Genomic DNA, 20,553 nt, shown 5'->3' with positions numbered 1-20,553 from the left:
TGCCGCCAACCCAACACCACGAGGCAAGATGGAAGCCAGCCCCACACCACAGCACAAGATGGCCTGCCAGCACAGCGCCATGAGGCAAGATGGCCGCCAGCCCAGCGCTACAGCACAAGATGGTCGCCGGCCCAGCACTACTGCCCAGGATGGCCACAGGTCCCACGACACTTCATAAGATGGCAGTCAACCCAGCACCACGAGGCAAGATGGATGCCAGTTCAGCGACAACGCCCAAGATGGCCACTGAGACGTTTTTGGATTATTTCTCCATGCTATCAAAGATCCTAGAGATTCCCAGGAGTGTTCATGTCACGTCTGCTGAGCCAGTACCACAGTACAAGATGGCCACCAACCCAGTGCCACTGCACAAGGCGGCCGCCAGCCCGGAGCCACTGCAGAGGATGGCAGCTATAGGGGGTTTTCCTGAGTTGAGTCAGGTTCCGGTTGACCTTCCAGAGTCGAGTCAGATTCCTGTTGACCCTCCAAAGTCGAGTCAGGTGCTCGTGGACCTTCCAGGGTCAGGGTTAGTCACCGTTGACCTTCCAGGGTCAGGGTTAGTCACCGTCGATCTTCCAGAGTCCGGGTTAGTCACCGTTGACCTTCCAGAGTCAGGGCTAGTTCCTGTTGACCATCCAGAGTCAGGGCTAGTTCCTGTTGACCATCCAGAGTCGAGTCAGGCTCCTGTTGACTATCCAGAGTCGAGTCAGGCTCCTGTTGACTATCCAGAGTCGAGTCAGGCTCCTGTTGACTATCCAGAGTCGAGTCAGGCTCCTGTTGACGATCCAGAGTCGAGTCACGTTCCAGTTGATCCTCCTGAATCGAGTCAGATTCCTGTTAACCTTTCAGAGTCAAGTCACTGGTGATCTTCAAGGACAGAGTCAAGTCACCAGTGATCTTCATGAACAAATGCAAGTCACAAATAATCTTCATGAGCAGAGTCAAGTCAGCACCGATCTTCTGGGATCCAGTATAAACACCATGGGATTACCAGAGTTTCGTCACTTCTCTGTGGAACTACTTGATCCTCTCCACGGCTCTGATGAACTACCAGAGTCTCTCCTTGCCTCTGCGGAACTTCCAGAGACTCATTATGTCTCAGTCGAACTCTCTGAGCACCCATCTGTTCCTGTTGTGGCCACGGAGACTACCCCTAACATGTTTGTGTTCTATGTTTCAGACTTGCCCAACCAGACTTGTCCTCCAGTTGGTCAGGCCGCACGGATGTGGTGGTCTTCTGCTCCACCCTGGGGGCCTTCTGCCTCGACCATAAGGATGTGGTGGTTTTCTGCTCCGCCCTGAAGTGCGTCTAGTTCAGTCGCACGGTTGTGGTGGTCTTCTGCTCTGCCCTGGGGGGCGTCTGGTACGGCCGCACGGTTGTGGTGGTCTTCTGCTCCGCCCTGGGGGACTCCGGTCTCCACCACACGGATGTGGTGGTCTTCTGCTCTGCCCTGGGGGGCGTCTGTCCCGACCACACGGTTATGGTAGTCTTCTGCTCCGCCCTGGGGGGGTTTCTGCCCTGACCACACGATTGTGGTGGTCTTTTGCTCTGCCCTGTGGGGTGTCCGTCCCGACCACACAGTTCTTCTGTTTTGCCCTGGTGGGCGTCACGTGATGTCGTTCTTGGACTTGTGTTTTTGTGTTTACTTTTTGTTGTTCTGCTGTCTGTTTCTTTTCTTTCTGTTTCCTCCTATGGACCTGGCCCTCCGTCCCTCCCCCTGTTCCTCCGCCGGTCCACCTCCCTCCTGGGTTTCTTGTCTATGTCTTTCATTCTGTTTGCCTTTTTTAAGGACCTAGCCCTCCGCTTTTCCTGTTGTTTGTATGGAGTCCTTACCCTTCGTGTGTCTAGCTTTCTCGTCTCCCGAGATTCTCCCTGTCTGCTCGTTCTTCCAGTCTTCTCACATTCCTAGTTCCCTTTTCCTGTCCCTTTCACTTTGTTTGTTTTGTTCGGACTGTCATTTTTGGTTTTTGTCATTTGCTGTATTCGACTATTTGGATTACTATATTAAATACCAGCAATTGGATCTCGCTCTCCCTGTGTCTTTCTGGGTACACGAATCGTCACATTGCCAATCTCCTGATGACACGTTGAGGTCTTATGAATCAGAACAGTCACTCTGTGGTATTAATTTGATCTTGTCTGTATGCTTTTTTTTGACCCTCAAAAACCTGCAGCCATCAACTTGGAGTGTATGAATCACCAAGGATCACTGTTTCAGATAAAAATCTTCTTTACTGTTCCACTGAAGAAAAAAAGTCACGGACATCTGTGATGGCCTGATGGTCAGTAGATTAAAAGCAAATTTTCATTTATAGATGAACTATCCCTTTAAAGTGCTCCAGGTGTCAAACATTACATTTGTAATACAACTGCAAAATAAATGTTAAAGATTTGTTTAATGAACTTAAAGACTAAACAGGTTCAAGTTCAAAATGTTTGCAAACAAATATTTACAAATATTACTATTGTTCACAATTACATCTTTAAAATGAGGCAAAAGTTAAGTCACCGTTATTTATGTAACGCTCTTTTGCAATACAGATATTGCAAAAGATATTTTGTATTGTGCATCTTATCATTTTTGTTAATACAATTTAAGTGATACATTTTTATTTATCCCACAAAGAGGCACTAAAATCTCTACAAAAATGGTTGATATACACAAATCCATTTTGCTCTTATCTAGTTCCCAATGGGTCACCAGCTATCATGAACTGTTATGAAAACTGATCATGTGGCAACAGCTTAATGTCCCTTTAGTAACAAACAATGCAGTAATGAACTGTGCTACATATTTCACTATCAGTTATATTATCAAGTGTTTTTCTTTTCTGACACTTTATCGAGTGTTTTTCCTTTATGACACTTACGCCAAAATGAATTGCATTGCAAATTTTGTTTGCATTTGCAGGGAGTGTTTTTGTTTCGACATTTCTTGGCAGTTTGTTTTAAAATATGGTGCACTAGTATTAAGAAATTTAAGGGATTATAATTATAGAGCAAGATTTGATCTCTAAGGTGTAGATGAACTTGCAGAATTATGGGTCACATACTTTTGCAAAGAGCATTTTCACTACTGAATTTCTGTGTTTATTCTGCTCACTTTTTGCAAGTGACACAATTTTTTGTTTTTATTTCAAACACTAAAGAAACACTTTTGGTATCAAGCAAAACTGTGGAAATAATAGTAAACTTGTTTTCAGACTCTAGGCAATTACCTCTGGTCCGGAAAACCCAAATATGTGATAGTTTAAGCCAACATTGCTGTGTTGGGATGGTCACAATGTTCAAACAAATGAACCAGTGTTTTGATAGAAACACAGAGCCACCCTGTCAACTACAGCTGTGATTGCCAGAACTTTACTGTAAAAATTTTAGTGTTATAGACCTAGCTTGAATTCACGGCAAAACTAAAAACATTTTCATTTGCTGACGTAATGTTTCTATACTGACCTATTAAAGTACTGATACATGTTTTGATTATAATACAATGATAACCACGAAAACAGGTGGTGATGTGAAAGTCAAACTACAAACTGAGAAGGGAAATTCTAATATATAGTAGATGCACAGTGTCATTCACACAAACACTAAACACCACCACCACCACCACGATAAAACACTTGATACTAAAAATGCAATAAACATTCATTTTACAACATCTGATGATAAAAACCCTCATACACATCTAATAAGAAAAATCATAGAAGAAACAGTTATTTGAATGAAAAACATAAAATGTAAAGAGACATGCAAGGAATTCTGTGAATATCAATTTGTTGTTTTTTTTTTGTTTTTTTTTACTGTAAATTATACAATGACATTCTTTTTTTGCTTCCATATTTCACTGTGAAATTGCAATGAATGTTATGACAGTTATTCACGGTATATAGTATGCAAAGTTACTGTTAAGCAATTTACAGGTTTTTTTATATAGCATATTTACAGACTTTTACTGTTCAAATCGCGTGCAGAGTTATATTAAAAACTTTCTTTTTTTTCTTCTTTGTAACTAACAACTTTATGGTAATTAGTTTTTCTATGTTTTAACAAAAATACATAGATTATTCAAAATGGTAAAGTAGAACAGATTTTCTATATTCCTAAATAAAATTGATCGTATCAGGACACAATATATTCCTATTTTTAAACATTTTCATGACCCTGATATTGTTCACTTATATAAAGCACACTATATGCATATTAATAAATGAGTAATATATACACACATACATATTTAATTTAATTTAATTTTCTTTTTGCAGATTTGAATATTGAGATTTAAATAGACGTCTTACCTGTTGGTATTGATCTACCAATCAGTAAAGCCAATTCAATAAATATAATAAATCGAAACATCTTTCAGGTTTTTTGCTACCAAACTTATTACCAGAAAAACAACCTCTGAGAAGCAACCTAACATGAGTAATGCAAATATAAAGATTAATCCTCTTCTTCTGCCTGTAAAATGACTGAAGACTGATGTGTTTGACATCAAACTAAAACTTGTCATTGAACTCCACCCACCAGTTCATTTGTACTAATATAACAGGTTCTCAGAGTATGTCCCTTCAGTGAGATTTATTTTTGTTTTTTGTTTTTTATTAAAATGGGAACTCATTATTTAATTTCTAATTGTGATCATCAGATGTTTGTGAAACTTGTTCAATTTATATCTCAGCTCTTTAACTTTTATATGTTAATAGTAATATTTATGCATTAAGACGTTTGTTTTCATTCAAATTTTCTTCACAAAAGAAGACCCTCAGCTCCAATCAGCTCTAATCAGCAGAATCGTTTTTGAATGCAAAATGTGCAGAATGGGTTGTGTCTTCTTGAAACTTTTATCTACTAATTTTTTTTTTATAAATCAGAGTGGCTACAACATGTTGCAAGTCATTGCAAAACAAAACTTTAGCAAAATTTCAGTATGAGGATACATCAAGTAATCAGTCGTTCTCTGTACACCATTGACTGTATACACTAGTTATTTAAGAGGGGCAGCTTGATGGATTTGTAATCGATATCATTGGCATCTATAATCTTGTCATTTTAATCTGTCATCTATGTTTCTTAATAATCTTGTTGAAATAGCTGTAGAAGAGAAGAGATTTAAAGAAACAGAGATTCTTTGGTGAACTATAGGCCATTCAATCTATTTTAATTAAATTGGTTTTAAATGCAAATATATTTGAGGAGAAAATTAACTGATACGTCACTGCCAAGTTTATTTATTCTTCCCCATGGCTGACTCTGGTTAATCAGCATTTCATTGGGTAGCTATCTGGATAACTGCCAAGTTTCTACAAGCTTCACCTTTTTCAAGGTGAAGATTCATACCAAGTTTGACTTCTCAACATATACTTACTTCCTCATGAGATAAATGGTGTATTACAATAAAAGAAGTAGATTTCCCAAAATGGATAATTTGCTGAAAATGTACTCAAGCTAAGGCAATCCAAGATGTAGCTTATGTGAGTCAATGATCAGTATCTCCAAATCTGTTCAGATGAAAAAACAAACTCATCTACCTCGTTGGTGGACTGAGGGTGAGTACTTTTCAGTAAATAAAATGTTTTGGGTAAATTATTCCTTCAAGATTAACCTTAGCAAAATAAGTAATGTTATGTTGGTCAATCTAATTGAGAAAGAAATTGTCAGAGATCTTGAATTCAAAAACAATGTAATATTTACAATGTATTTAAATAAAAATATTTACAATGTATTTAAATATATCACATCACCTAAGAACAGCATCAGATTTTATCATTGCATGACAAATATAAAAATAATAATTTGGATAGGTAGTTATTATAATTACTTTTTTTTTCTTTACACAAATGCATTTGATTATAATTTGTTAGTGCTTCGGCATGCTGTTATTTCTGGGAAGTTTTCCATCACATCCTTAGGCCAACAATTTTCTTGATTTCTTCAGAGTAATCTTTATGGTCCCGTTTGCTTGTAAGTGCTTGACAAACTGCAATGAAAAAATAAATAAATTAAATATACAGTAATATTTGTTAATTTAGCCCCAAAATAATAATAATAAAACAGCTTCTATATCTAATTATTAATCCTAGCCAGATATTTTTTCTTGTAAATATTGGAAAATTATACAACATGTAGGTACAAGTCAGGCTGAAAGTAAAAAATAAATCAATAATAATAATTGATTTCAGATGCCTTTTTTAACTGTTGCTCTGCCATGCTTGTTCATGATTTTTTTTCTCGTTCAAAGTTAGTCATGATTATTACTCATACTTATACCCAAACCAATAGTTTCTCTTGTCAGCAGTAATATGAATATTTAAGAATAGTCTTTTAGCTCACATGCCATGCATTTTAGACTTGTAGCTGCAGGTCAGCCAAAAGACACATTCTAAAGTCTTTAAGAGAGTTGTTTTTTGCCTGCGGTGGGTATATCACATTTCCATTGAAATTGCTTAACTTGTTTATTTATTTATATGTACTGATTGCTTGAAATATTTAGTTGTTAATTCTTCAACATTTTGATAACGTCAATGTTAACAATTAGGCAAAAAAAGAAGAAGAAAACAACAGCTTACCTTTTCAATATAAGTAATGATTTCATCATTGCTAAGCTCAACAGAGGATCTCAATTTGAAAGTTGCATATGCAAATGATGTCATATCTATAAAATGAAAACACCAATTAGATTCATATTAGCATATGTGAATAAAACTAAAAACAAATTCTGAATGGAGATTCATGCAAAAAATGTATTATCAGGTAAAACATCTTTGATTACTTTGTGGGACAACATCTGGATATGAAGATGTTGACTGGCTTGCTGGTTGAGTTGTAGATATAACTTGAGTTGTCATTTGAGAAGTAGGTGTTGGTGTTCGAGTAGATGTTAATGCAGTTGATATCAATGTTGATTCAGTTGATCTCGAAGTTGCAGTTTGTGTAGTAGGTGTTGTTGCAGTTGATTGACTGGAAGATGTTGGCTGTGCAAATGTAGATAATAGCATATTTGATGCAGTACTTAGAGTCACAGTCGATGAAGATGATGGTGCACTTGTTGTTGATGATAGAGGGGAAGATTTAGGTGCAGCTGATGTAGATGTTAGCGCAGTTGGTGTTGATAATGTATCACTTTTTGTCGACTGAGTGGTAGATGTTGGTGCATTTGATGTCGATGTTACAGTCGTTGATTGATTTGTAGGTGTTGTTGCAGCTGATTGACCGGTAGATGACGGTTGCGTATAAGTAGACAGTAGTACAGTTGGTGCAGTTGATGAAGTTGTTTGATTGACAGTGGACGAAGATGCTGATGAAGAGGTTTTTGATGACTGAATGGTAGATGTTGGCACAGTTGATATCAAAGTTGCAGTTGTTGTTGACTGAGCTGTAGGTGTTTTTGCAGTTGACTGAATAGCAAATGTTGTTTGCATAGATGTAGATAATAGCACAATTGATGCCGTTGATGTAGTGCTTTGGTTCACAGATGTTGATGCAGTTGATGAAGATCCTGGTGTAGTTCTTGTTTGAGCTGTATAGGTTGATGTGGTAGATGTTAGTGCAGGGGTTGTTGCTGTTGTTGATGGAACTATAGATGTTCCTGTAGTTGATTTAGATGTTGTTTGAGGGCTCGTTGCTGTTGTTGATGGAACTGAAGATGGTGCAGGGGTCGTTGCTGTTGTTGATGGAACTGTAGATGTTCCTGTAGTTGATTTGGATGTTGGTGCAGGGGTTGTTGCTGTCGTTGATGGAACTATAGATGTTCCTGTAGTTGATTTAGATGTTGTTGGAGGGGTCATTGCTGTTGTTGATGTAACTGAAGATGTTCCTGTAGTTGAATTAGATGTTGGTGCAGGGGTTGGTGCTGTTGTTGATGGAAGTGTAGATGTTCCTGTAGTTGATTTAGATATTACTGCAGGGGTTGTTGCTGTTGTTGATGGAACTGTAGATGTTCCTGTAGTTGATGTAGATGTTAGTGCAGGAGTTTTTGCTGTTGTTGATGGAACGGTAGATGTTCCTGTAGTTGATGTAGATGTTGGTTCATTGGTGGGTGAGTGAGATGCAGATGTTGTTGTAGCCGATGTAGATGTTGGTGTAGGGGTCATTGCTGTTGTTGATGGAACTGTAAATGTTCCTGTAGTTGATTTAGATGTTGCTGCTGGGGTCGTTGCTGTTGCTGTTGTTGATGGAACTGTAGATGTTCCTGTAGCTGATTTAGATGTTGATTCAGTGGTGGGTGAGTGAGATGCAGATGTTGTTGTAGCTGATGTAGGTGTTGGTGCAAAGGGTATTGCTGTTGTTGATGGAAATGTAGATGTTCCTGTAGTAGATTTAGATGTTAGTGCAGGGGCAGTTGCTGTTGTTGATGTAACTGTAGATGTTCCTGTAGTTGATGTAGATGTTAGTGGAGGGGTTGTTGCTTTTGTTGACGGAACTGTAGAGGTTCCTGTAGTTGATGTAGATGTTGATACATTGGTGGGTGAATGAGATGCAGATGTTGTTGTAGCCGATGTAGATGTTGGTGTAGGGGTCATTGCTGTTGTTGATGTAACTGTAAATGTTCCTGTAGTTGATTTAGATGTTAGTGCAAGGGTCGTTGTTGTTGTTGATGGAACTGAAGATGTTCCTGTAGTTGATTTTGATGTTGCTGCTTGGGTGGTTGCTGTTGCTGTTGTTGATGGAATTGTAGATGTTCCTGCAGCCGATTTAAATGTTGAATCAAGGGTTGTTGCTGTTGTTGATGTTCCTGTAGTTGATGAAGATGTTGATTCAGTGGTGGGTGAGTGAGATGCAGATGTTGTTGTAGCTGATGTAGGGGTTGGTGCAAAGGGTGTTGCTGTTGTTGATGGAAATGTAGATATTCCTGTAGTTGATTTAGATGTTAGTGCAGGGACAGTTGCTGATGTTGATGTAACTGTAGATGTCCCTGTAGTTGACGTGGATGTTAATGCAGGGGTTGTTGCTGTTGTTGATGGAACTGAAGATGTTCCTATAGTTGATGTAGATGTTGATTCAGTGGTGGCTAAGTGAGATGCAGATGTTCCTGTCGTTGATGTAGATGTTTGTGCAGGGGTTGTTGCTGTTGTTGATGGAACTGTTGATTTTGCTGTAGTTGATTTAGATGTTGATTTAGTGGTGGGTGAGTGAGATGCAGATGTTGTTGTAGCTGATGTAGGTGTTGGTGCAACGGTTGTTACTGTTGTTGATGGAACTTTAGATGTTCCTGTATTTGATGTAGATGTTGATTCAGTGGTGGGTGAGTGAGAGGCAGATGTTGTTGTAGCTGATTTAGGTGTTGTTGCAAATATTGTTGCTGATGTTGATTGAACTGTAGATGTTCCTGTCGTTGATGTAGATGTTGGTGCAGGGGTTTTTGCTGTTGTTGACTGAACTGTAGATGTTCCTGTCGTTGATGTAGAAGTTGTTGCAGGGGTTGTTGCTGTTCTTGATGGAACTGAAGATGGTCCTGTAGTTGATGTAGATGTTGATTCAGTTGTGGCTGAGAGAGATGAAGATGCTGTTGTAGCTGATGTAAATGTTGGTGCAGGGGTTGTTGCTGTTGTTGATGGAACTGTAGATGTTCCTGTAGTTGATGCAGATGTTGATTCAAAGGTGGGTGAGTGAGATGCAGATGTTCCTGTAGTTGATGTAGGTGTTGGTGTAATGGTTGTTGATGTTGTTGGTGGAACTGTAGATGTTTCTGTAGTTGATGTAGATGTTGATTCAGTGGTGGGTGAGTGAGATGCAGATGTTGTTTTAGCTGATGTAGGTGTTGGTGCAAAGGTTGTTGCTGTTGTTGATGGAACTGTAGATATTCCTGTAGTTGATTCAGATGTTGATTCAGTGGTAGGTGAGTGAGATGTAGAAGGTTGAGCAGGTGTTGTTGATTGAGGTGTAGATGTTATAATTGTTGATTCAGATGTTGATTTGATGGTTGGTGAGTGAGGTGTAGATGCTGTTGTGGCTGGTGTAGATGTTTGAGCAGATGTTATTGGTTGAGGTGTAGATGTTGGTCTTGCTGATTCAGATGTTGATTCAGTGGTTGGTGAGTGAGATGTAGATGTTTTTGTTTCAGATGTAGATGTTTCCTTAGTTGATGTAGATGTTGGTTCAGTGATTGTTGATTCAGATGTAGATATTTGAGCAGATGTTGTTGGTTGAGGTGTAGATGTTAGAGTTGCTGATTCAGATGTTGATTTAATGGTAGGTGAGTGAGATGTAGATGTTGTTATAGCTGATGTAGATTTTTCTGTAGTTGATGTAGATGTTGTTTTAGCTGATGTAGATGTTGGTGCAAAGGATGTTGCTGTTGTTGATGGAAATGTAGATGTTTCTGTAGTTGATGTAGATGTTGTTTCAATGGTTGTTCTTAATTCAGATGTTGTTGTCGGAGCAGGTATTGTTGATTGAGGTGTATATGTTAGAGATGTTAATTCAGATGTTGATTCAGTGGTTGGTGAGTCAGATGTAAATGTTGTTTCAGATGTAGATGTTTCTGTAGTCGATGTAGATGCTGATTCTGTGGTTGTTGAAGCAGATGTAGATGTCTTAGCAGTTGTTGTTGATTGAGGTGTAGATGTTAGAGTTGTTGATTCAGATGTTGATTCAGTGGTTGGTGACTGAGATGTAGATGCTGTTGTGGCTGATGTAGATGTTAGAGCAGGTGTTGTTGACTGAGGTGAAAATTCTGGTGTTGTTGATTCAGTGGTTGGTGAGTGAGATGCAGATGCTGTTGTAGCTGATGTAGATGTTTGTGCAAAGGTTGTTGCTGTTGTTGATGGAACTGTAGATGTTACTGTAGTTGATGTAGATGTTGGTTCAGTGGTTGTTGTTGATTCAGATGTTGATTCAGTGGTTGTTGAGTGAGATGTAGATGTTGTTGTAGCAGATTTAGATGTTGGTGCAAATGTTGTTGCTGCTGTTGATAGTACTGTAGATGCCTCTGTAGTTGATGTAGATGTTGGTTCAGTGTTTGTTGATTCAGATGTAGGTGTTTGAGAAAGTAGTGTTGATTGAGGTGTAGATGTTGGTGTTGCTGATTCAAATGTTTCAGATGTTGATTGAGTGGTGGGTGAGTCAGATGTAGATGCTGTTGTAGCTGATGTAGATGTTGGTTCAGTGGTTGTTCTTGATTCAGATGTAGATGTTTGAGCAAATGTTGTGGATTGAGGTAAAGATGTTAGAGTTATTGATTCAGATGTTGATTCAGTGGTTGGTGAGTGAGATGTAGATGTTGTAGCTGATGTAAATGTTGGTGCAAATGTTGTTGCTGTTGTTGCTGGAACTGTAGATGTTTCTGTAGTTGATGTAGATGTTGGTTCAGTGGTTGTTATTGAGTCAGATGTTGATGTTTGAGCAGGTGTTGTTGATTGAGGTGTAGATGGCGGTGTTGTTGGTTCAGATGTTGATTCAGTGGTTGGTGAGTGAGATGTAGATGTTGTTGTACCTGACGTGGATGTTGGTGCAAAGGTTGTTGTTGTTGTTGATCGAACTGTAGATGTTTCTGTAGGTGAGTCAGATGTTGATGTTTGAGCAGGTGTTGTTGATTGACTTGTAGATAGTGGTGCTGTTGATTCAGATGTTGATTCAGTGGTTGGCGCGTCAGATGTAGATGCTGTTGTAGCTGATATAGATGTTTCTGTAGTCAACGTAGATGTTGATCCAGTGGTTGGTGAGTGAAATGTAGAAGTTGGTGCAAAGGTTGTTGCGGTTGTTGATGGAATTGTAGATGTTTCTGTAGTTGATGTATATGTTGGTTCAGTTGTTGTAGTTGATTCAGATGTTGAATTTGGAAAAGGTGTTGTTAATTGAGGTGTAGATGGTGGTGTTGTTGATTCAGATGTTGATTCAATGGTGGGTGAGTCAGCTGTAGATGCTGTTGTTGCTGATGTAGATGTTTCTGTTGTCAAGGTAGATGTTGACTCAGTGGTTGGTGAGTGAGATGTAGATGTTGTTGTTTCAGATGTAGATATCGGTGTTTTAGATTCAGATGTTGATTCAGTGGTTGGTGACTGAGATGTTGATGCTGTTGTAACTGATGTAGATGTTGGTGCAAAGGTTGTTGCTGTTGTTGATGGAACTGTAGATGTTTCTGTAGTTGATGTAGATGTTGGTTCAGTGGTTGTTCTTGATTCAGATGTAGATGTTTGAGCAAGTGTTATGGATTGAGGTAAAGATGTTAGAGTTATTGATTCAGATGTTGATTCAGTGGTTGGTGAGTGAGATGTAGATGTTGTAGCTGATGTAAATGTTGGTGCAAAGGTTGTTGCTGGAACTGTAGATGTTTCTGTAGTTGATGTAGTTGTTGATTCAGTGGTTGTTATTGAGTCAGATGTTGATGTTTCAGCAGGTGTTGTTGACTGAAGTGTAGATGGTGGTGTTGTTGATTCAGATGTTGATTCAGTGGTTGGTGCGTCAGTTGTAGATGTTGTTGTTTCAGATGTTTCTGTAGTCAATGTAGATGCTGGCTCAATGGTTGTTGTTGATTCAGCTGTTGATGTTTGAGCAGGTGTTGTTGATTGAGGTGTAGATGGCGGTGTTGTTGGTTCAGATGTTGATTCAGTGGTCGGTGAGTGAGATGTTGCTGGAACTGTAGATGTTTCTGTAGTTGATGTAGATGTTGGTTCAGTGGTTGTTATTGAGTCAGATGTTGATGTTTGAGCAGGTGTTGTTGATTGAGGTGTAGATGGTGTTGTTGTTGATTCAGATGTTAATTCAGAAGTTGGTGCATCAGTTGTATATGTTGGTGTTTCAGATGTAGATGTTTCTGTAGTCGATGTAGATGCTGGCTCCATGGTTGTTGTTGATTCAGCTGTTGATGTTTGAGGAAGTGTTGTTGATTGAGGTGTAGATGGCTGTGTTGTTGGTTCAGATATTGATTCAGTGGTTGGTGGGTGAAATGTTGATGTTGTTGTACCTGACGTGGATCTTGATTCAGATGTAGATATTTGAGCAAGTGTTGTGGATTGAGGTAAAGATGTTAGTGTTATTGATTCAGATGTTGATTCAGTGGTTGGTGAGTGAGATGCAGATGTTGTTGTAGCTGATGTAAATGTTGGTGCAAAGGTTGTTGCTGTTGTTGCTGGAACTGTAGATATTTCTGTAGTTGATGTAGATGATGGTTCAGTGGTTGTTGTTGATTCAGATGTTGATGTTTGACCAGGTGTTGTTGATTGAAGTGTAGATGGTGGTGTTGTTGATTCAGATGTTGATTCAGTCGTTGGTGCATCAGATGTAGATGTAGTTGTTTCAGATGTAGATGTTTCTGTACTCAATGTAAATGCTGGTTCCGTGGTTATTGTTGAATAAGATGTAGATGTCTGAGCAGGTGTTGTTGACTGAGGTGTAGATGATAGTGTTGTTGATTCAGATTTTGATTCAGTGGTTGGTGAGTGAGATGTAGATGCTGTTGTAGCTGATATAGATGTTGGTGCAAAGGTTGTTGCTGTTGTTGATGGAACTGTAGATTTTTCTGTAGTGGATGTAGTTGTTGGTTCAGTGATTGTTGTTGATTCAGATGTTGACGTTTCTGTAGTCGATGCAAATGCTGGTTCCCGGGTTGTTGTTGTATCGGATATAGGTTTTTGAGCAGGTGTTGTTGATTGAGGTGTAGATGATAGTTTTGTTGATTCAGATGTTGATTCAGTGGTTGGTGAGTGAGATGTAGATGTTGTTGTAGTTGACGTAGATGTTGGTGCAAAGGTTGTTGCTGATGTTGGTGGAACTGTAGATGTTTCTGGTGCATCAGATGTAGCTACTGTTGGAACTGTAGATGTTTCTGGTGTGTCAGATGTAGCTGCTGTTGGAACTGTAGTAACTGTAGATGTTTCTGGTGCATCAGATGTAGCTGCTGTTGGAACTGTAGATGTTTCTGGTGTGTCAGATGTAGCTGCTGTTGGAACTGTAGATGTTTCTGGTGCGTCAGATGTAGATGCTGTTGGAACTGTAGATGTTTCTGGTGCGTCAGATGTAGCTGCTGTTGGAACTGTAGTAACTGTAGATGTTTCTGGTGCATCAGATGTAGATGCTGTTGGAACTGTAGATGTTTCTGTTGCGTCAGATGTAGATGCTGTTGGAACTGTAGATGTTTCTGGTGCGTCAGATGTAGATGCTGTTGGAACTGTAGATGTTTCTGGTGCGTCAGATGTAAATGCTGTTGGAACTGTAGATGTTTCTGGTGCGTCAGATGTAGCTGCTGTTGGAACTGTAGTAACTGTAGATGTTTCTGGTGCGTCAGATGTAGATGCTGTTGGAACTGTAGATGTTTCTGGTGCGTCAGATGTAGATGCTGTTGGAACTGTAGATGTTTCTGCTGCATCAGATGTAGCTGCTGTTGGAACTGTAGTAACTGTAGATGTTTCTGGTGCATCAGATGTAGCTGCTGTTGGAACTGTAGATGTTTCTGGTGCGTCAGATGTAGCTGCTGTTGGAACTGTAGATGTTTCTGGTGCGTCAGATGTAGATGCTGTTGGAACTGTAGATGTTTCTGGTGCGTCAGATGTAGCTGCTGTTGGAACTGTAGATGTTTCTGGTGCGTCAGATGTAGATGCTGTTGGAACTGTAGATGTTTCTGGTGCATCAGATGTAGCTGCTGTTGGAACTGTAGTAACTGTAGATGTTTCTGGTGCATCAGATGTAGCTGCTGTTGGAACTGTAGATGTTTCTGGTGTGTCAGATGTAGCTGCTGTTGGAACTGTAGATGTTTCTGGTGTGTCAGATCTAGCTGCTGTTGGAACTGTAGTAACTGTAGATGTTTCTGGTGCGTCAGATGTAGCTGCTGTTGGAACTGTAGATGTTTCTGGTGCGTAAGATGTAGATAATGTTGGAAATGTAGATGTTTCTGGTGCATCAGATGTAGCTGCTGTTGGAACTGTAGTAACTGTAGATGTTTCTGGTGCATCAGATGTAGCTGCTGTTGGAACTGTAGATGTTTCTGGTGCGTCAGATGTAGCTGCTGTTGGAACTGTAGATGTTTCTGGTGCGTCAGATGTAGATGCTGTTGGAACTGTAGATGTTTCTGGTGCGTCAGATGTAGCTGCTGTTGGAACTGTAGATGTTTCTGGTGCGTCAGATGTAGCAGCTGTTAGAACTGTAATAACTGTAGATGTTTCTGGTGCGTCAGATGTAGCTGCTGTTGGAACTGTAGTAACTGTAGATGTTTCTGGTGCATCAGATGTAGATGCTGTTGGAACTGTAGATGTTTCTGGTGCGTCAGATGTAGCTGCTGTTGGAACTGTAGATGTGTCTGGTGCGTCAGATGTAGCTGCTGTTGGAACTGTAGTAACTGTAGATGTTTCTGGTGCGTCAGATGTAGATGCTGTTGGAACTGTAGTAACTGTAGATGTTTCTGGTGCATCAGATGTAGCTGCTGTTGGAACTGTAGATGTTTCTGGTGCGTCAGATGTAGATGCTGTTGGAACTGTAGATGTTTCTGGTGCGTCAGATGTAGCTGCTGTTGGAACTGTAGATGTTTCTGGTGCGTCAGATGTAGATGCTGTTGGAACTGTAGATGTTTCTGGTGCGTCAGATGTAGCTGCTGTTGGAACTGTAGATGTTTCTGGTGCGTCAGATGTAGCTGCTGTTGGAACTGTAGTAACTGTAGATGTTTCTGGTGCATCAGATGTAGCTGCTGTTGGAACTGTAGTAACTGTAGATGTTTCTGGTGCATCAGATGTAGATGCTGTTGGAACTGTAGTAACTGTAGATGTTTCTGGTGCGTCAGATGTAGATGCTGTTGGAACTGTAGATGTTTCTGGTGCGTCAGATGTAGCTGCTGTTGGAACTGTAGTAACTGTAGATGTTTCTGGTGCGTCAGATGTAGATGCTGTTGGAACTGTAGATGTTTCTGGTGGGTCAGATGTAGCTGCTGTTGGAACTGTAGATGTTTCTGGTGCGTCAGATGTAGCTGCTGTTGGAACTGTAGATGTTTCTGGTGCGTCAGATGTAGATGCTGTTGGAACTGTAGATGTTTCTGGTGCGTCAGATGTAGCTGCTGTTGGAACTGTAGATGTTTCTGGTGCATCAGATGTAGCTGCTGTTGGAACTGTAGATGTTTCTGGTGCGTCAGATGTAGCTGCTGTTGGAACTGTAGATGTTTCTGGTGCGTCAGATGTAGCTGCTGTTGGAACTGTAGTAACTGTAGATGTTTCTGGTGCATCAGATGTAGCTGCTGTTGGAACTGTAGTAACTGTAGATGTTTCTGGTGCATCAGATGTAGATGCTGTTGGAACTGTAGATGTTTCTGGTGCGTCAGATGTAGATGCTGTTGGAACTGTAGATGTTTCTGGTGCGTCAGATGTAGATGCTGTTGGAACTGTAGATGTTTCTGGTGCATCAGATGTAGCTGCTGTTGGAACTGTAGTAACTGTAGATGTTTCTGGTGCATCAGATGTAGCTGCTGTTGGAACTGTAGATGTTTCTGGTGCGTCAGATGTAGATGCTGTTGGAACTGTAGATGTTTCTGGTGCATCAGATGTAGATGCTGTTGGAACTGTAGTAACTGTAGATGTTTCTGGTGCGTCAGATGTAGCTGCTGTTGGAACTGTAGATGTTTCTGGTGCTTCAGATGTAGCTGCTGTTGGAACTGTAGATGTTTCTGGTGCGTCAGATGTAGCTGCTGTTGGAACTGTAGTAACTGTAGATGTTTCTGGTGCGTCAGATGTAGCTGCTGTTGGAACTGTAGTAACTGTAGATGTTTCTGGTGCATCAGATGTAGCTGCTGTTGGAACTGTAGTAACTGTAGATGTTTCTGGTGCATCAGATGTAGATGCTGTTGGAACTGTAGATGTTTCTGGTGCGTCAGATGTAGATGCTGTTGGAACTGTAGATGTTTCTGGTGCGTCAGATGTAGATGCTGTTGGAACTGTAGATGTTTCTGGTGCGTCAGATGTAGATGCTGTTGGAACTGTAGATGTTTCTGGTGCGTCAGATGTAGATGCTGTTGGAACTGTAGATGTTTCTGGTGCGTCAGATGTAGATGCTGTTGGAACTGTAGATGTTTCTGGTGCATCAGATGTAGCTGCTGTTGGAACTGTAGATGTTTCTGGTGCGTCAGATGTAGATGCTGTTGGAACTGTAGATGTTTCTGGTGTGTCAGATGTAGATGCTGTTGGAACTGTAGATGTTTCTGGTGTGTCAGATGTAGCTGCTGTTGGAACTGTAGATGTTTCTGGTGTGTCAGATGTAGCTGCTGTTGGAACTGTAGATGTTTCTGGTGCGTCAGATGTAGATGCTTTTGGAACAGTAGTAACTGTAGATGTTTCTGGTGCGTCAGATGTAGCTGCTGTTGGAACTGTAGATGTTTCTGGTGCGTCAGATGTAGCTGCTGTTGGAACTGTAGATGTTTCTGGTGCGTCAGATGTAGATGCTGTTGTTGCTGATGTAGACGTTTGAGCAGGTGTTATTGGCTTTAGTGTAGATGTTGGTGTTTCTGATTCAGATGTTGATTCAGTGGATGGTGAGGGAGATGTTGTTTCAGATGTAGAGGTTTCTGTAGTTAATGTAGATGTTGTTTCAGTGGTTGTTGTTGATTCAGATGTAGATGTTTGAGCAGATGTTGTTGATTCAGATGTAGATGGTGGTTTTATTAATTCAGATATTGATTCAGTGGTTGATGAGTTAGATGTAGTTGCTGATGTAGATGTTGGTGCAAACGTTGTTTCTGTTATTGATGGAACTGTAGATGTTTCTGTAGTTGTTGTAGAATTTGCATCAGAGGTTGTTATTATTTTAGTTATAGATGTTTGTGCAGCTGGTGATGTAAAAGAAAAGAAAATAGCAGAACTTGAATCAATGAGATAGAACAAAAAGCTTTAATAGATGGCATGCAACAGTTACCTATATTTTAAATGCATTAGGCAAATTGTTGTTTTTGAAGGGAGTGATTAAGTTTTGTTTGTTTTAATTTTAGTTTTTTTTTTTTTTTTTTTTTTTTCATCCTGCCATTGAGGTTATTATTTCCTTGTTTCAGACCAGTTTTAATGTGCAGGTATAGTGTCAAATGACTTTAACAACAGAAATCTTTTCTTTTGTAAAACACTAACCAGTTCCGGATTTGTTTACAGTTACAATTAAGGCATCATAAGACTATGAAATTTCCTAAACACTAATACTCTAGGTCCAAATACAGCCAATGGATGTGCTGGGACTGAAGATCGTAAGACGCCAGTGTAGTTCAAAACCACAGCCTGTGCTACATGTTTTAATGATTAAATTTTTCTTTTGACAATGACACAATAATAAAAAATTTAATAGGAACTGTTTTGTTTGTAATTGAAGGATGTATTTTGAGATTGATTTATAAAGTAATGCACAATTAATGCATTTAATGAATTGACTCACATGTTACTGCTTCATTTTTCTTTTTGCTGTCTAAAAACTGGACAGACAGATTGGATTTCTGATCAACAGAATAAATTAGTCTCTGCTGAATATGTGATAATTTCAACAAATTATGTGCATTAAACCTTGAATATATATTTTTATTTTTGTAAAGCATGATTGAATTAAAAAGCAAGTATATATATATATATATATATATATATATATATATATATATATATATATTGTACCTATTCCTGGTGTTTACTATGTTACTATGGTAAATTTATTACTATGATATAAACTTATACTTAAATAACAATTTGCATACTATTATTATTACTTTTTATCACTGCATTTGCTATTTTTTGTAGCACAACTATAAGACATTTTGAATTATTTATAGTACTTAACATTAATGCAATTTAACAATTATTCATGCCATTTCTACAATTAAGGTGAGACACTGCATGCAAAAACGCTGTTTTTTCAAGCACCTGTCAATTTTGAGATTTTGGGCTTTTTGGTTTTTCGTAAAGTGCTTTTTCAAACTAGTGGAAGGAAAACATCCAAAAGACACTGTTAAGTGTTTCTTTTATAGCACTTTATCTGTTTGTGTCAATAGATTTCAATACATATTTTTAAAGGTCGTTTTCTCAAAATGAGTTTTTTCTTCAACACTGATAAATCTCCACTTCAGTAGCACTTACACACACCAAACTTGACGTTTTTATTCCTGTCTATTTTCTGAAGATTTTTACAGAGGGATTTGTTCATATTTTCCTTGATTATATACAACATTTTATTCCCCCCAAAATTGTGAAAATATATTGTTTTCTGGCTGTTCAAAGTGTTTTTGGAATTATGGAGTGACAAAAAAAGATAACCAGAATTCCCTCTGTAAACATTTGACTCTAATATGTCAAAAAAATTAAACAAAAAATTTGAAACTGACTTCATCTAGTGTTCAGATTTTTGTACTTGACATTTATGCAAATTAGCACATATTTGCATATTTAAACATAACATTTTTGAAAACTTGTAATACAAAAAATGTTTGCAATAATCAATGTAATCAATCAACTGGGTAAGTAAGGTGATAACTATTAGTTTTTTTTTTTTTTTTTTGCCCTATTCACCTGCAGTGTCTCGCCTTAAGTATTTTTATTTTGTTGTGTTTATTTTGTTCTATTACATGCACAAGTTCAATATAAAAAAAGTATAATGTCTGATATAATAAGAAGCAGAATTTGTAACAAATAGATATTTTAACGATATCCAATAGTAATTGTGATGCTTGAGCAGCACCATTAAGTCTACTGTATTTTATTTTTAATTCGTCATGCAAGTGTTTTTCTTATTCTTTGATGTGTATTTATATATATATGTTTACATGTACTGTATATTTTATGACTCATACTATTCTTACAAAACATCATATCATTTCTCAAATAACATCTACCAGCATTTTACTATTATATTTCACTATTTCAAATAAATAAGTGAAAAATATGCGCACATTGTCCGTATTCAGATTGTTCTCAGTTAACATTTCTTTATAACTGACAAATTGTATTAATTTTATATTTGACAAAAATACATAGATAATTCAGAAATGGTAAAGCTATGGAAAACTGATATATCATATCTCTCATCATATTACTATTTTTTAAAATACTATATACTGTATAGGATATAGTTCACTTACATTATATGCACACACACACACACACACACACACACACATATACACATACATATATATGAATCAATGACTGTAGTTATGATTATACTTCCATATACATCTAAATAATCAAATATAAATAAATAATATAAATAATATAAATCTTACCTGTTGGTATTGATCCACCAATCAGTAAAGTCAGTCCAATAAAGGTAATACACCGAAACATCTTTCACGTTTGTTGCTACTAAACCTAATGCCAGAAAAGCAGCCAAACATGTAGTCATAACGTGCTCATAACACAGACTTAATATACTGCCCTTAAACTCCACCTACTCATTCAATTTTACTAATAGAACAAGTTCTCATAATGAGTCACTAGTGAAAAAAAATATATTTTAAATAAATACACAAATAATACAAATACTATACAGAGTGTGTAGAAAAATCTTTTAGACAGAGACACCCACACATTTCTACAGTGTTATATGAAAATGCAAACAATTACTTAATGTAAATGTTATAATTGTCCTGATACTTTCTGACTGCATTGTCACACTTC

The 20,553-nt window shown here is 38.5% G+C and overlaps 1 protein-coding gene across 1 annotated transcript; it reads right to left on the bottom strand.

Annotated features, from left to right (window-relative positions):
- Nucleotides 1–5,750: 5,750 nt before the first annotated feature.
- LOC127986879 (mucin-2-like) lies at nt 5,751–20,220 on the bottom strand. The gene is made up of 6 exons (XM_052589137.1): nt 20,160–20,220; nt 17,323–17,477; nt 17,038–17,088; nt 6,774–12,000; nt 6,571–6,656; nt 5,751–5,981 (listed from the first exon to the last, which is right to left on the bottom strand). Exons 1-6 carry the CDS (start codon nt 20,218–20,220, stop codon nt 5,910–5,912), a joined length of 5,652 nt encoding a protein of 1,883 aa, XP_052445097.1. The 3' UTR covers nt 5,751–5,909.
- Nucleotides 20,221–20,553: the final 333 nt, after the last annotated feature.

Source organism: Carassius gibelio, chromosome B22, assembly GCF_023724105.1.
Source record: "Carassius gibelio isolate Cgi1373 ecotype wild population from Czech Republic chromosome B22, carGib1.2-hapl.c, whole genome shotgun sequence".
Classification (NCBI taxonomy): domain Eukaryota; kingdom Metazoa; phylum Chordata; class Actinopteri; order Cypriniformes; family Cyprinidae; genus Carassius; species Carassius gibelio.
This window is presented reverse-complemented; position numbering and strand designations above follow the sequence as displayed.

What these genes read in the sequence shown, in the direction of transcription:
- LOC127986879 (XM_052589137.1), bottom strand. Translation starts at nt 20,220, where the DNA reads ATGTTTCGGTGTATTACCTTTATTGGACTGACTTTACTGATTGGTGGA. An exon ending in TGGTGGATCAATACCAACAG is followed by an intron (nt 17,478 to 20,159) that starts GTAAGATTTATA and finishes CATTAACTACAG; the next exon opens with AAACCTCTACATCTGAAACA. An exon ending in TCCAGATGTTGTCCCACAAA is followed by an intron (nt 6,657 to 6,773) that starts GTAATCAAAGAT and finishes TTCATTTTATAG; the next exon opens with ATATGACATCATTTGCATAT.